This window comes from Epinephelus moara, chromosome 8 (assembly GCF_006386435.1).
Source record: "Epinephelus moara isolate mb chromosome 8, YSFRI_EMoa_1.0, whole genome shotgun sequence".
In the NCBI taxonomy this organism is placed as follows: Eukaryota; Metazoa; Chordata; class Actinopteri; order Perciformes; family Serranidae; genus Epinephelus; species Epinephelus moara.
In genome coordinates, this window is record NC_065513.1 from 20829583 (window position 1) to 20845435 (window position 15853).

Below are 15853 nucleotides of genomic sequence, written 5' to 3' on the forward strand. Positions count from 1 at the left end.
TTGTGAAATGCAATGTGAACCAAAATATGTGGTCCCTGGCAAAAGGTTTTGTTTTGTGAGGGTGTCGCATTTTCATGGTCAAATGAATCACTCATTTCTAGGGTTGTCATGGTTTCAATTCTAATGTAGCCTATCTTTTTAAAGATGAATTTGAAAATGTAAATGACAGTTGTGCAGTTGGGCATGAAACCTATGATCTGTTGATTCTAACAAACCAAGACTCGATAGTCTAACAATGGCGTAGCCATCAGTGCTAAGAAACAAGCTGAAATCGAAAACTGAATCTAATCCTGACCTTAAAATCGATTTTCAAATTGAATCATAGATTTGGAGAATCTTGACAACTCTACTAATTTCCCTTTTCAGATCTTGTTCCAGTCATATGGCGATAAGCAGGGTCCCCTGCAGGGCATGCTGATCAACACTCCATATGTGACCAAAGACCTGCTGCAGGCCAAGCGCTTTCAGGCTCAAACTCTGGGGACCACATACGTCTTTGATTTCCCTGAGATGTTCAGACAGGTACTTCTAACTCACTGGATATATAGTTTATTCTGTTTTTTGTGGTTCTATAGATGTCTGGCTCATACTGAACACTTTCCTGTAGGCACTGTTTAAGCTCTGGGGTCCAGGGGACAAATGCCCTAAAGACGTGCTGATGTGCACCGAGCTGGTTCTGGACCCTCAAGGTCGACTTGTGCAGATGAACCGCCTGCCTGGAGACAATGATGTAGGACTCTTTATAAAGCATTTATATCAGTTTGTGCTCCCTATTATTATGATGATACTGATAATCACTATGACCCACTCTTGACCAGGTGGGAATGGTTGCCTTCAGGATGAAGATGAAGACTCCAGAGTACCCAGAGGGCAGAGACATCATCGTCATCTGTAATGATATCACTCACATGATCGGTTCATTTGGTCCTCAAGAGGATGAGCTGTTCCTCAAGGCGTCTGAATTGGCTCGTGCTGAGGGCATCCCCCGCATTTACATAGCAGCCAACAGTGGGGCACGCATTGGCCTCGCTGAAGAGATCAAACACATGTTCCAGGTGGCCTGGATTGACCCCGCTGACCCCTATAAGGTGACCGCTGTAATGTGTTTTTCCTATTATTTGCACTATACGGTAGTTGAGGAAATGAGCATAGCAAATACTGTAGCAATGTGTATGTGTGGTTTGACAGTTATTTCCATTCTTCTGTAGGGTTTCAAGTACCTTTACCTGACACCGCAGGACTACACACGTATCAGCTCCACCAACTCTGTTCACTGTCACCATGTAGAGGAAGGTGGAGAGTCAAGGTACACCAAGTCATAAGTTGTCCTCATAAAGTGGCAAATGCAGCTGATTTAAATATTTGAAACTTTAACGTGTGTCTGTGGGATAATAGAGATTTGATCCTTCTTGGTCTTAATCATCGGTTACAGGTACATCATCACTGACATCATTGGGCAGGATGAAGGTCTCGGGGTTGAGAACCTGCGAGGTTCTGGCACCATTGCTGGAGAATCCTCTCAGGCCTATGAGGAGATTATTACAATTAGCATGGTGAGACCTGATTTCTGTGAGTAACAGAAGCCCATGTGATTCTCTGGGATGTTTTCCTGAGTCATTTTTTATGCTCTTGCAGGTGACATGTCGTGCTATTGGAATCGGAGCCTATCTGGTGCGTTTGGGACAGAGAGTGATTCAGGTGGAAAACTCTCACATTATCCTGACTGGAGCAGGAGCTCTTAACAAGGTTTGTTGGTTTAACAAATGCCCGTTATGGATGAATAGAAAATATTCAAAGTAGGCTTGGGTGCTATATATTTTTTCATACCTTCATACCATCCTGACATTTCACTGGGGTAAATGGTATATGATGGTATTTGTGGAAAAAAAAAGAAGTCATATCTGCTGTATCCAAAATATTGCCAGATGGCTGACATGTTTGTTTTTTTCCTCTGGCATTCACACTTCCGTCTGCACTCATCTCGTCAGGCTTTTTTCCTTCAACCATGCAGAGTAGTACAGCAGCACTTGTCTTATAAACCCCACTCGCATGCAGGCAGATTCAGACCAATCAGAGGATAACTAACAGCAAGTTCTCTGTCTGATTGGCCGGAGAGTTAACAGCATGGTGCGTATCAGACAAAATAGAGCCTACAGATAGAAGGTAATTAATAAGTTGGTACTATATTCAAAGTGCAATATTGCAGTTTTTCTAGATGTGTTTGTCATGCAGGTTGAACAACAACAAAAAAGTGTGCAGCCCTAAAATAATGGCGAACAAAACAGAGAAAAACGTAAGACAAAAAGTAGATTAATTTGAGGAATGATTAGACAAAATTTGCTGTCAACAAAGCCTTAAACACCTTTAACATCTGCTGTGGGCTTAATGGATACAGGTGACTTCAGGTTAGGGGTTGTTTTAAGATAGCAACTTGAGGAACCTAGGATGGAGACCACCTGAGAGGGAGAGTGAGGAGGACCGGACAAACTATACTGTATCTGTATTTGTCCCTTTAACACTTAACACAGTGTTAAATGAAATGTTTCGGGCTGATATAAACTTTCCCATTTTGTAGTCATTGGTCATGAAGTTTCTGTTTCTGTGCAGGTTTTGGGCAGAGAGGTCTATACCTCCAACAACCAGCTGGGAGGGATCCAGATCATGCACAATAATGGAGTCACTCACACCACTGTGACGGATGACTTTGAGGGCGTCTTCACCATCCTCCAGTGGCTCTCCTATATGCCAAAGGTCACTGAATGTGGGAAAGTTCATGTAGTGTGGCTTCAGGCTCTATGAAATAACTGAACCCTTCAAATCACTAACTAAAGTTCTTTCTCTCTTCACAGAACAAACACTCCCCCGTGCCGGTCATGCCAACTAAAGACCCAGTAGACAGAGAGATAGAATTCACTCCTACAAAAGCACCGTATGACCCTCGCTGGCTGCTGGCTGGAAGACCTCATCCCAGTGAGTGTCAAGATGCAATATAAACTCTGAAAGCGTTTTATATCAGTGATCAACCTTTTTAATTTCCTTTATGTCTGCATTTGTGTCATTAGCGGTGAAAGGTGCCTGGCAGAGTGGATTCTTCGACCACGGCTCTTTCATGGAGATCATGGAGTCTTGGGCTCAGACAGTGGTAGTGGGCAGGGCACGGTAAATCTGTTAATACTCAATGTACACACACATGAAATGTATTGTATGCCTGAAACCTTACACTCAACAACAACAAATGACAACAGGTTAGGAGGAATTCCCCTTGGTGTCATTGCCGTTGAAACACGCACAGTTGAGTTCACAGTCCCAGCAGATCCAGCAAACCTGGATTCAGAATCTAAAGTGAGTAAATGTCACCATGTGTTTATGTTTAAACATGTTGTATGGCAGTATGTCACCTCTGCCCATGTTTATGTGTGTTTATGTCAGGTGCTGCAGCAGGCTGGCCAGGTGTGGTTCCCGGATTCAGCCTTTAAAACAGCTCAGGCCATTTCTGACTTCAACCGTGAACGCCTGCCTCTCATGGTGTTTGCAAACTGGAGGGGCTTCTCTGGTGGAATGAAAGGTAGAGAATAAATGCTAAACTTTGCAGAGAGACTGAATTAGAGTTTTTGTTAAGAGACAAAAAAATCTGTTATTGCCTGTTTTTTTTTTCAGATATGTATGACCAGATACTTAAGTTTGGGGCCTACATTGTGGATGCCCTGCGTGGTTTCAATCAGCCAGTGCTCGTGTACATCCCACCACACGCTGAGCTCAGAGGAGGGTCATGGGTGGTGATAGACCCCACCATCAACCCATTGTGTATGGAGCTCTATGCAGACAGGGAGAGCAGGTACATGGAGGCATGATGTTTGTTAATGGGTACTCGATGGTGTTCCAAACTTAAGCAACAGGTGTGTGTAACAATAATAAGCTCATTTCTTTTGTGTTGTGTCCCTGCTTTCTGTGTCCAGAGGTGGTGTGCTGGAGGCTGAGGGTACAGTGGAGATCAAATTCAGGAGGAAGGACCTGCTGAAGGCCATGAAAAGACTAGATTCAGTCTATGCCAGTCTGGTTGAGCAGCTTGGTAAAGGCCATTTCTTTCTCAACTCATCAAACCACTTCCTTTTATTTTCTGTTTAATCACCATATGACTGGGATATTCACAACCTTACTGGCAAGTCTTCGAGTCACTCACAGGACTTCTGTTTTCATCAGCTTCCCCAGAGCTGTCTGACAAACAGTGCAAAGAGCTGGAGTCAAAGCTCAAAGCCAGGGAGGAATTCCTAGCGCCCATTTACCACCAGGTGGCAGTGCAGTTTGTAGATCTCCACGACACCCCGGGGAGGATGCAGGAGAAGGGTGTCATCACTGTGAGTGTGCACATTAACAACACTCCGATGTTGTGTCTGGCATCAGAAGCAAAAAGTAAATTTGTATTTAGAAACAATTAATGTTTTTAAACCTTATTTTGCTTTGATACTCCTGACAGGATATCTTGGATTGGAAGAATGTGCGGACCTTTTTCTACTGGCGTCTGCGTCGGCTCCTGTTGGAGCAGGTGGTGAAGTGTGAGATTCTGCAGGCCAACAAGGACCTCAGTGACGGACACATGCAGTCCATGCTGCGACGCTGGTTTGTTGAAACAGAGGGAACAGTCAAGGTATGTCATGACTGTCAGAGATTACTGGCACTTGAAGTAGGGCTCAAATTATGCCAAAAACCATTTTAGTTTTTTAAAGGAATGCTTCACCCCCCAGATGACCATTTGAGTATCAATTACTCACCCTGTGTTGAGTTGAATTCCTTAAGAAAGTGTTTTCTCACGTGCCTTCACAGTGACACATTGCTTTTTGTATGTGAGATGGTGTCGGACTTCAAAGTTTTCTAGTGAATGATAAGCATTAATCACTTATGATGCAGCAGAGATTCTTTTAGATTCATGAAAATACATCACTCTTAGCACCAACAATGAAACATTATGATGAAGCATGCATTATTATAGACGCATCAATATGTACGCCACTTAACTTAACACATACAATGATACCTTATGATACTGCGTTACTACAGTTGACTGTTGAGGTGTGTTTAGGTGACTACAGGTATTCATAATGCATTATAAGCCCTATCACTCAACCTCTAGTTTATGATAACTAGTCAAGGACATCCATAAGACATTTAACACATATCTCATTATAAGTCACTCTTTTTTTTCTTTTTCTTTTTTCTTTTTTAAACAAATCCAAAATAACACAGGGTGGGTAATTGATATACGAAAGGTAATTTGGGGGTTTAAGTATTCCTTTAATTTTAGAGGCATGGGAGAATAGTTGTGAGACATATAGAGGGATGATTTACCCCTGTTAATTACTGTGAACACTATCAACACTAGCATACTAAGTCTTAAAAGCTAATACCTGGTTGTTGCATGTCTACTTGCATGTGCTCCTGTCTGCTTGTCCAGGCCTACCTCTGGGATAATAACCAAGCAGTAGTTGAGTGGCTTGAGAAGCATTTGACTAACGAGGATGGAACTCGATCAGGCATCCGAGAAAACATCAAGTACCTGAAAAGAGAGAACACTTTGAAACACATCCGCAGGTATGCAGACACACTTACACAAATTCTGTGACCTATTAATGTGGTCGGTTATTTTCATCGCCATCAGCTTATCAATGTCAAAAAGCCACGTGTCGCAAAGTAGTAAATCTTAAAATAATTTTAGCTGTGAAATGTCCGCTTATACACTACTAATTTTCCTCTTGTGTTCCAGCCTTGTGCAGGCCAACCCGGACATAGCCATGGACTGCATCATCCAAATGAGCCAAAACATCACTCCATCCCAAAGGGCCAACCTCTCCCATCTATTCGCAACTATGGACAGCACCAGCACCAGTTGAGCTAAATCTTTATCAGGTTATGCTATTTAAAAGAACAAAAAGCTCTGTATAAGTTAATGGTACTGTACAGGTAAAGAGGATTAAAGTTGGGGCAATTCTTTGCAGTAACGCTCACATGCACAAAGTGACTTACTCAACGGTGATCACCAAACCACTAGAGCGCTCTGTCTGTTATAAACATTGCTGTTAAATGGCATCTTTGCAGGGACGTCGTAATCCGTTCCACTTTTGACTGACAGGCAGAAAGTTTCACATTTGTGAGGTAAGCCGTCAGTCATTTTCAGCCACTCCGTCCAGGACCCTTTTCATAAACTACAACTGTAATGCACATTTCACTGAGCTGTATTTGCACATAATAGTGTGTCAGTGTTAAATTTGCCTCGGTAGGCTCTGCACAGTCTATTGAGGCCACCGTCATACAAGATTCATGAAGTCAAAAACTTCATATTCAGGTTCTGGTTGTTAAGGATATTAAGTAGAGAGTTTGTGTTAATTTTGATATGTAGCTCATACAACTGATCAATTCTTTGATCAATTTAAGAAAAAAAAAAATCTAATTTCTGAACCAGAAAATGATGAAATTGTTTAATTCTGTTTCATTTCTACACAGAGTAAAAATATGACATTTTTACCAGAATTGTAATGCAGAAATGCAAATTAAGACGCAGAATATGTTTTTTTTTTTGTAACAAGTAGTACTACGACGTCTTTTCATTTCATTCTTTTGTCACTGATGTGTATCTCTGCTGTAGTCTTTTGTGCGCCAAGACAATGGTATGAATGATAGGAGATGTTGCAACACTGTATGTGATACTTATAAGCTTTTCTGTCATTTATGTGGGAATATCTTTAATATAATGCAGTAATTCTTAAAACTCAGGTTTGACAGTAATCGCTAAAGTGGTCCCACAGGTGAGACTTAAATTGCCTCACAATTGTTTGAAATATAAGCCATGACATTTCATTTAAATGTATTAATATAAACTCCGTCCTGTGTCTTGTGCTCTGCCACAGACTGTTTGTTAATAAATGTCATTGATATTTTTTTGGCAAAACAAACTTCTTTTATTCACCCATTTGATTTTTATTATGATCAAGTTATTGAACATAATATACATCTGACTTTGAGACATGTTAATCACACTGTGTAAAAGAATAATGTGTAAAGTCTGGATTACTCAAAGTGTTGGCACACGTCGGCATTTTGGAATGAAGTGGGTAAATACAGTCGAAAGAAAGCTTTTCTGTTGCGAACATTCAAATATATACAGCAAAAGATTGATAGAGTCATCACCTTCTCCAGCTGCCTTTTTTATAAATATAAATAAAACATCACAGCAATTATGTCTAGCACAATACAACAGACAAGAGACAGGGAGCTACAGTATGGTGGGGCTTTAAAACGCAGAGTGAACAGTAGGAAAACTGGCAGATGCTAACTTACATCTCCACACAGAGTCTTTGTACCCATACAGGCTTTGAGTCTTTGCTTGGCAAAGCTAGATATTTTAAGTCTTACATACTTTTTTCTTACAGCCACTTCTTTTTTTATCAGCAGTTTTAGTTCTTAATGAGCAGTTTTCATGTGGACTGTAAGTTAAATGATTTCCACATCCTTCTCCGAGAAGTTCCCAGCTGACTGCAGGAAAGCAGCGTGATTTGTATCAGACTTTGACCTCAGTCTTCTACAGTTGGCGTCCACAGACGTCCACAGACAGCTGAATGAATCAGGTCGACTCTGCTGGGGACAGATCAGCTGCTTTATAACAGGGCAATGGGCTTGCTGTTGGCTGGGGCACCCATGTACTGGGAAGACAGGGGATCCTGGGAAGTGTAGGAGGTGTAGAGGCCCGTTACTTGCACGTCTGACAACGGCAGGTTCGCTCCAGTGGAGACAGGTGTCAGGTTGGCTGTTCCCAAGTCACAGTCTGATAGTCGCAGGGGTGAGTTACTGAAGGTACCCAAAGCATCCAGGTTAAAGCTGTCGTCCTTCATTTCCTCCCAGAGATTACCTGAGCAGATAAAAAGAGAAGTTAAGAGTGGCAGAAGAAGTACTCAGATCTTTTACTTAAAGCTCCAGTGTGTAGGATTTAGTGGCATCTAGAGGTAGTGTTGCTGAACTGAAACTTCTCCTGTATGCTAGGAACAACATGTTGGAAGAGTACCTGCTCCATAAGCAGATATAAAAGGCTCATTCTAAGGTAACGAAAACACAATTCTTACTTTCAGGTGATTATACATTGAAGAAAATGTCCTTATGAATTTTAGATAACATTTCTGCGAATTGGTGGCCCTAAATTCTACCCACTGGACCTTTAAGTAAATAAATACTAAAAAACATAAGTACTCATTTTGCAGAATAACCCATTTCTGAATGATATGCATTATATTATTGCATTATAATTATTGATTTATTAAAGCGTTCATCACTTTAACATTGCAGCTGGTAAAGGTGGAGCTCATTTCAACTACTATATATACTTAATTTTTGTTACTTAGCACTGGACGTTAGTGAACCGATGCATTATCTCTTCAGTTATCGTGCATGGCGGACACTTTAAAAACATCTTTACCTTGAAGGGCAAAGTCCATGATGCTGGGGTCCAGTGCATCCACCTCTGTGTGCGTATCACCGTGCATGCTGTAGAAATCGTCAGGTGGCTTGCTTGGATGCTGGGTGAGTGGACTGTGGGAAAGGTCAGGGACCGTGTGCAGGGGAGGTGTCTGGGCCGGAGCAGGGGACATGGGGGCCAGGCGAGCCTGAGCGTGGAGCTGGGCCTGAAGCTGGTGGTGTTGGTGCATGGGTAAACAGGGCAGGGACAGTGTGACTATTGGCTGAGGCTGCATCTGGGCTGGGACGGGCAATGGGAGGCCAGTTGGGCAGCCGGGCAGACGGGTCATGCCAGGCTCTAAAGCCTTACGTCTGCAGTTCTCTGGGCGGTCTGTGATCAGTTTGTCCAACTCATCTGCAGGGAGAAACAATGATTATCAGACTATGTGACAGCATGACATACGATTTTGATGACTTATTGCCTTTTTGAGCAGTAGACCTTTTACATTTAACAAAATAAACTTCTAACCAGGGTTAGCCATGCTGCGGCGAATGGCTGGGAGGTCCTTGCGTTTCCACTTCTGCATCTCTTCCTCCATCTTGTCAATTTTGGCAGGGTTCAGCGCCCACAGACAGCCCTTACGGGATGAGCTGCTTGTCTTGTTCTCCACTTTCTCAAAGCATTTGTTTAAGGACAGGTTGTGTCTGACTGAGTTCTTCCATCCATCAGGTGCAGTCTGCAGGGAGAAAAGTGTTGTATAATGAGTCACTTTCCTTATCTACATGCGCCTTCTCTTTCAGTCCTCTTCTGTAATATTTATGGGCTGTCATACCTTGAAATAAGGAAAGTGTTCTTTCATAAAGCTATAGATCTCACTGACTGGGAGGCTGCCAGTTTTGCTGTTCTTCAGAGCCATGGCAATCAAACAGCTGAAAAAACAATCACCAGGAAAAGAAACTTTATTTGAATGAAGCTCATAGCTGAGAGGTGAAATGTACAAAAAAAATCAGGAGTTGTGGTGGATATTATTATAATTTAGGTAAAAAAAATAGGTCTGACCTGTAGGAGTAGATTGGCTTGGGGAAAGACTTGGGCTGCAGCTCCTGTTCTTGTGGAGCCAGGCGAGGTTGTGTAAATAAACTTTGGTTGTTGAAGGAGACATTGCTATAAAGCCCACCAGTTGAACACTACGAGGAATAGGAAGACATTAATGAGGAACTTCATCATTTACATTTATTCACTGTGACCAATTTTGTTTTTATGAAGAGGTCCTTGAAGGCAATTCACACAAGAAGCACAAGAAAACCAAAACTAGTACTGAACTTATTAGCTTATAGTACCTGTTGTCCAGTTTGGGTTAGAGAGTACACCTGCTGGGGGGCAGGCTGGTAGACTGAGGTAGGGCACTGGTATCCTGGAGAGGGCAGCCCATTCATGGAGAATGGAGACATCTGTGGAGTAGATAACGAGGCTATTTGACATTCAATCCTTTAAAACATAATACTTTTTTTTTTTTTTTGCAATGGTAATTAAAACTCACACTTCCGCTGTGGGTGTTGATGATACTGATTCCCAGAGGGCTGTGCTGCATGTTGCTCTGGAGGTGGAGCATGGAACCTTGACCTGCTGTCATCGCAGTCATATTGCTCAGCTGAGCTGTGAGAGGGAGCAGCCAAACTCATATTAGATTAAAGGAAAGTTCACAGAAAACTATTTTCTTGACCCATATAGGTCTAATCTACTTTCTGGGGTTTGGCAATGTTAACAATTACAGTAGGGTCAGACATAATGGTAGTTCGTTTGTAATGCTCATTGCACCAACAAATACATAAGAAGCTTCTACTTATAGACATTTACAGACTTAAAAGTTTTAATTAAACTGTTCAATATAGTTTTTCTCAAGTGTAATTGTTTACACTTTGACCTGTTGATAACAACTTTAAGGCAAGAAAAGGCCAAAACTTTCCAAATGGATTAATCTCCGAGGTTCCTTATATTTTTAGTGTAAGCCTGGGCGGTATCATGGTACTACAGTATACCAGGGTATTTAGAAAACTTGACAGTATGGTTTTAACTTATTTATCCTGTTACAGGGTCGTGGGGGGGCTGAAACCTATCCCAGCTGACTTTGGGTGAGAGGCAGGAAACACTCTGGACAGGTCGCCAAACCATCACAGGGTTGACACACAGAGACAGACAACCATTCCTTCTTACGTTCACATACAGTTTAGAGTTGGTATGAATTTCAATACCGTCAAAAATACAGATGTTCCTCTTTCTATCAAACTCATACGGAGGTGCTGTATTGAAGATGTACAGTATGCAGTGCACATCACGTGCCACCAGAGGTCAGTCTCTACTGTTAGAACAGGCAGTTGAGCTGAGAAAGATGGTGACTGAGGGTGGTTGGGATAACGTTGCATTATTTTTACGTTTAACTCTGTGGTTTAAAGGTTTATTTCAACCAAACCAGAGTTGGCGGTTGTTGGAACAATGGACTAACTAACTAAATGACCAGTGAGACTTTATATTTTCTGCCAAGTTTAAGTTTTACACTGTTAACAGTTAATAATGCAATTAAGCTGGTCTTAGTTTGGTGAAAGAGAGAAACTTAAATTCAGAAGGTGTACGGTTGTATTTTTCTGTTCAATAAGGAAGATGAGTGTACCATTCTTGACATTTTGTGAGTTTATATTGTTTTTTATTAGATAGAGAAAACAAAGAGAACTCGCGGAACAAAGCAAATGCGCAGGTTGTGGGTGGGTAGTTAATGTGGTACACAAATGCCGTCATATACCAAATACCCTGGTGAAATTTTAGGAAGGTATGAAGGTATGAAAAAATATATATTGCCCATGCCTATTTATGTAGAACAATTTCCAATGGCAAAAACAAAAATCTTGTATTTTCATTTGTGTTTCAGGATAGATTTATAAAACTGTGTTTATACCTGCAGAGGCCAAAAAGTTCAGAAGAATCCAGCAGTCCTTATTTATCCAATCACAGAGATGATTCAGTGTTTGAATGTTGCACTGTCCCCTCCCTGTCACCTCACCTGTCTGTTGCTCCAACAAGCTGCCATGGGAGGGCCCGTTACTGTGGCCTCGGCTATCAGCCATCTGCTGTAGTCGGGGCACATCGACAGAGGTGAGCCATGACAGAGACTGCAGGTCCCCAGGGAGGTCCTCCTCCCTCAGCTGGGAGGGGTCCGTGGTCAGAAGCCTTCAAGAGAGAAGGAGGAGGGGTTTGAGGGGGGGTTAACACGGCTGTCGGCTCAGACGCACACAAGTGGAATTTAAATCTAAACACTTGATAGAACATTTTGTCCTTCAAAGTCAGGACCACTGTAATGAGTCTGGATGTGGGCAAACAGAGATGAAAGCTGCTCAGCGAGGCCGTGTGTTCGCCATGCCATCCAGGATTTACCATAAGTAGATTAACTACAAGTGTTATTTAGCGGTGACAGTTTTAATCAACAATGAGGGAGTTAAACAAGCTTTCCATTCAGAGTAAATGATCTGTTTATTTTTTTCTGAGAGTGGCACGCTGATCTTTGTTTTTCTCATAGTTAATACTTGTCTGCTTTTTTGATGTTGATCAAAACAGGGTTTTTTTTAAAATAAAATAGATGCAAAATTTCATGTAGTATTTTATGTCTAACCTAAGAATATTTTCTCAACCCCTAATTTTATAAATTCTGTCCTATAATATGGATTAAATTAGGATTTCTGTTTAACCAGTGCCTTGCCAGTACCAATCAGCTTTCAGTCATTACATCTTTTATGTGGCGAGTCTCAAAGAGAAAGAAAAGAAAAGAGAGGAATCCTCTTGAATCCTCTCCAGTCTTCTCTGCACACACGCACTTACTGTGCAAGGGTTTAGTAATTGGGGTCGCTATGACAACACGCACTATTCAGTTAGGGTCTGCGGACAGTGTAGGGGTACCCCCCCCCCATGCACATACACACACACACCAAATCTCCTAATAAAAAAATCAACCCTGTGTCAGGTGACCATGGTCTCGCCTTACACCATTGGCTGAATCATAAGTAAACAACGCATGAGATCGTTTGAAACATGGGACAGCAGCACATGTTGCCTGCAACAGTTGGCCTTGTCTATTGAAAAATGATCACCTATTGTGTCCCAAACGACAAATCTGCCCAGTGGCACGTGGCTCTATTGTCTTCCCCAGACCCTTCCTTGATTGTCTCTGTCGTTTCTTTTCTTTACACAGCCCCTTGCATTAATCTGTTGGAATGACAGCCCTCACATAAGAGGACAAATAGGATGCCATCTGCTTCCCTGTCCCTTTCCAGCCTCTATCCTCACTGCCACCCCCCAACCCCCTCCCTAAATGGGGAAATCAACGGAGCCTCGGGGCCAGAGAGGGTGCAAATGTAGTTTGAGGTCAGGGCTCTGTGTCTGCCGTCTGAATAAGTGACATCATTGCAGCCAGGAATCAGCAGCACACGTCCTGAAACACCTTGCATGCGCCACTAAATGATTTAGAGTGATGGTCCTTTTGCAGCAGGTGGCATTGTGAAGTTTAACACTCTGTGAAGCGTCACAATATCTCAGCTAGAGCTTTGATGTTTAGTGTACCTTTTGTGTACTGGCTGAATGTTTTTTTCTCTTTTCTTTTTCTTTGCTTTGCTGCTGACAAAATGAAGAAAGTCTGACTGAATGTTGAAGAGGATTTTTTTTCTTTTTGTTCTGTATTTAAAAAGAGCACTCAAAGTGAATCAAAAGTATGTACAATATTTTCTATAGCTGGTCTTCTACACTTTTGTCTTACAAATTTACTCAGGGTTGCAATTTTTCATTATGAGTGCCCAGTACAAACTGATAAAACTACAGAATAGATGACACATGGGGGGTATTCGCACCTCCCCTCCTCTCTCCACCAGCAGCATAGAAATTGTTCACTGATGCAAAACATGTTGAGCTGGTGTCTCCATGTATCATCCGAGCCTTCCCAGAGGTTCAACAACACTAAATATTGCACCTCCTCCTCCCCTGCCTCCCTCCCTTCCTCCCTCCTTTTCTAATTGGGAGCCACTTGTGCATACTGGTGACCCAGTGCGCCCGTTTCCCCCTGAGCCGGCAGGCCAAGAGGCTCAGGCTCTCCGTGTGCCGACAGCGGGAGTGTAAACAGAGCTGATGGTTTCTGACAGATCCATTCAGACTGAAAATCATTTATTCTTCAGGATTTTTTTCCCTCTTTCTCCTTTTTCATGAACCCCCCCACCCATGCACAAAAAGAGCTGTCCATCTACCTTTAGATTAAACATAGTGGGGTTAGACAGTTTGTTCCATGACCAGTTGGGAAACACCTTAAAGGCTTTGATTCATAAAAATATGCCTTTTATCTATTGAGGTGTCACAGATTTGATTCTGAGTGTTTTTGACAATATGCATCAAAAATAATATGTTGTTAAGTGGTAGAAGAATCTGTAACTAGGGTCCTCATATGACAGAACATATTTTAATTCTTACCTGTAGTCCTGTGGAGACGGATGATGCCCAGCATTTTCAATGATTCCCGACATCCTGGATGTAATTCCACCTTCTATCATTTCCTGGGATATGTGGTACCACTGCAATGCAATAAATAAAATGAGCACACTTTAGGTTGAGTCTTCAAACTGAGATAAACAAGCTATGTAGAAGACATTATCACGATATAATGATAATGCTTCAAATTGTGTCTCCTTCAGTAAATAAACATGGTGGAAACACATGTTATATTTCTGAAAATCTAACATTGCTCCACAAAAAGCAAATATTTTAAACTCAACCTTAAGGTTCAATGAACATTTAACACAAGAATAAAGATATTTAAAAATAAATTAATAGTTGAATATAAAAATTCTATGTGGTATCAGTGTGGCTTTGTTGAAGCCACAGCTCATTTTACAGTTTGAATGCTTTTTGTTCTCCTTACTCTCCCTGATTAAATTGCATAAAAATACATAGAATAATATATCTTGTATTTAATAGCCTATGTAGGCCTATTCAGTTCAAATGTTTACATAACAGTTTGGTCACATTAGCTCACGATTCTCATCCTGCCTTCAGAGAAATAAAGGTTAAAGTCTAAAAGTCATTAAATTGTCAGTAATCTCATCAAAACCAACAATCCGACAAAGACTATGATGCTAAGAGAGAGAAATAGTAAACAATCACCTGTTTTGGATGATATTGAAGAATGTGTGAGCCGGTCGCGAGCCCCTGTACTGTATTTCTCTGTGTTGCACTTGATTCTCCAAAAACCGTTTTTAAATTTCCCTCTCTGGAGCTGTCCAGCGCTCTGACATGCGCAGTGGAGACTTCAGCAGAGCTCCCAGTCGCCCGGGGGGCAGGAGGGTCCCATGAGTTTGACAGCTGCTGTTCATGCAGTGCCTGTTAACAGTCCCAGCAGCATCCACACTTCCAACAGCAATGCAGAAGTGGCGATGATGTGATTTTATTTTTCTCTCAGTTTTGGGGGGACTTTGTGTCACAGTGCGGTCGTGGTGCACTCCTCCACCTCAGCAGTTTGTTGCGTTAAAAGTCAGGTCGTACTCCGTCCAGACATTGTAGTCCTCTTATTAGATGAGCATTTAGGAGATAAGATGATATATTTAAAGGAAGTTGCCTGTTTGTCTTACAACGTCCTGTGCGCTTGTTCCTCCAGTGGCGCACAGGTGAGTCTTAGCAAAACGCAAAATACACAAGTTAAGGCCTAAATCCTGTTGACGTTATTAACACTATTAAAAATGTATAGTATGTTAAAAGTATGAATCAGATTAAGCGCAATAGAGGCAACAGAAAAAACACCCGAGTTAAACAAAAAAAATAGAAGAATAAACATTAAATATCCATTTTGCGCCACTATATCCTCCTGTCAGGTTATTCCCAGTGAGCTCCCTCCATCAGGTCTAAGACGATGTGAGTCTCTACTTGTGGTGGCATCTGTGTATGTGAGTGTGAAGTTTTTTTTTTAAGGAAGTGCTTGTAGATAATTTGCTTCCCGCCGCTGTGGCCGCGTCCTGCTCCTCTCAGCAGTGGGAAAAAGAGCCGGGGAGGCGCGTAGGGAGGGTCGGGGGCCGGGTGGGCTGCTGCAGGAGGCGGCAAAGGCACACACTCGTCTAGAGAGCAGGTCTCCCTCAGAATAAAAAACGGTGGCATGAAACTGTTGGGTTGGCAACGCATTGCAGAACACTTAGCAATCCTGGTAATAAGAAATTGCTCTGTTGCCACCTCCACGCTTAAGATGAAGTGTAAGAAAACAAGCAACTGCAGTTCCAGCAGCCGATTTTCATTATAAATAAGCATGCCACTGACTTGTATGCGCACTGGAAATTCATTTATATTACACATGAAAAAAAAACCAAACACAGTATCTTTACCTTTATTGAAGAAATTGGTGAA

At 41.9% G+C, this 15853-nt stretch overlaps 2 protein-coding genes across 5 annotated transcripts in view; one reads left to right on the forward strand and one right to left on the reverse strand.

Annotated features, from left to right (window-relative positions):
* The window catches only part of acacb (acetyl-CoA carboxylase beta), a 29870-nt gene extending 22926 nt beyond the window's left edge, over positions 1–6944 (forward strand). For all 3 annotated transcript variants that reach the window (XM_050050156.1, XM_050050157.1, XM_050050158.1), the window contains 17 exons: positions 367–522; positions 608–730; positions 819–1088; positions 1209–1306; positions 1433–1553; positions 1636–1746; positions 2608–2751; positions 2850–2970; positions 3063–3159; positions 3246–3342; positions 3430–3565; positions 3658–3835; positions 3957–4069; positions 4201–4355; positions 4475–4645; positions 5450–5586; positions 5759–6944. In XM_050050156.1, coding sequence (XP_049906113.1) covers positions 367–522; positions 608–730; positions 819–1088; positions 1209–1306; positions 1433–1553; positions 1636–1746; positions 2608–2751; positions 2850–2970; positions 3063–3159; positions 3246–3342; positions 3430–3565; positions 3658–3835; positions 3957–4069; positions 4201–4355; positions 4475–4645; positions 5450–5586; positions 5759–5885 — 2355 coding nt within the window. In that variant the 3' untranslated portion in view covers positions 5886–6944. The remainder of the gene's footprint in view (positions 1–366; positions 523–607; positions 731–818; positions 1089–1208; positions 1307–1432; positions 1554–1635; positions 1747–2607; positions 2752–2849; positions 2971–3062; positions 3160–3245; positions 3343–3429; positions 3566–3657; positions 3836–3956; positions 4070–4200; positions 4356–4474; positions 4646–5449; positions 5587–5758) is intronic.
* A 14-nt stretch (positions 6945–6958) lies between these two features.
* Positions 6959–15462, reverse strand: foxn4 (forkhead box N4). 2 transcript variants are annotated; one of them, XM_050050159.1, is made up of 10 exons: positions 14627–15462; positions 13937–14037; positions 11388–11659; positions 9978–10093; positions 9778–9888; positions 9497–9624; positions 9270–9366; positions 8966–9173; positions 8459–8851; positions 6959–7897 (listed from the first exon to the last, which is right to left on the reverse strand). In XM_050050159.1, exons 2-10 carry the CDS (start codon positions 14014–14016, stop codon positions 7647–7649), a joined length of 1656 nt encoding a protein of 551 aa, XP_049906116.1. In that variant the 5' UTR covers positions 14017–14037; positions 14627–15462; the 3' UTR covers positions 6959–7646. The 2 variants fall into 2 exon arrangements, with proteins under 2 accessions (XP_049906116.1, XP_049906117.1); XM_050050160.1 differs by having other exon boundaries at positions 6971–7897; positions 11493–11659; positions 14627–15457.
* Positions 15463–15853: the final 391 nt, after the last annotated feature.

What these genes read in the sequence shown, in the direction of transcription:
- foxn4 (XM_050050159.1), bottom strand. Translation starts at nt 14,016, where the DNA reads ATGATAGAAGGTGGAATTACATCCAGGATGTCGGGAATCATTGAAAAT. An exon ending in CCGTCTCCACAGGACTACAG is followed by an intron (nt 11,660 to 13,936) that starts GTAAGAATTAAA and finishes TCTCTCTTGAAG; the next exon opens with GCTTCTGACCACGGACCCCT. An exon ending in GAACTTTTTGGCCTCTGCAG is followed by an intron (nt 10,094 to 11,387) that starts GTATAAACACAG and finishes TCCCTCTCACAG; the next exon opens with CTCAGCTGAGCAATATGACT.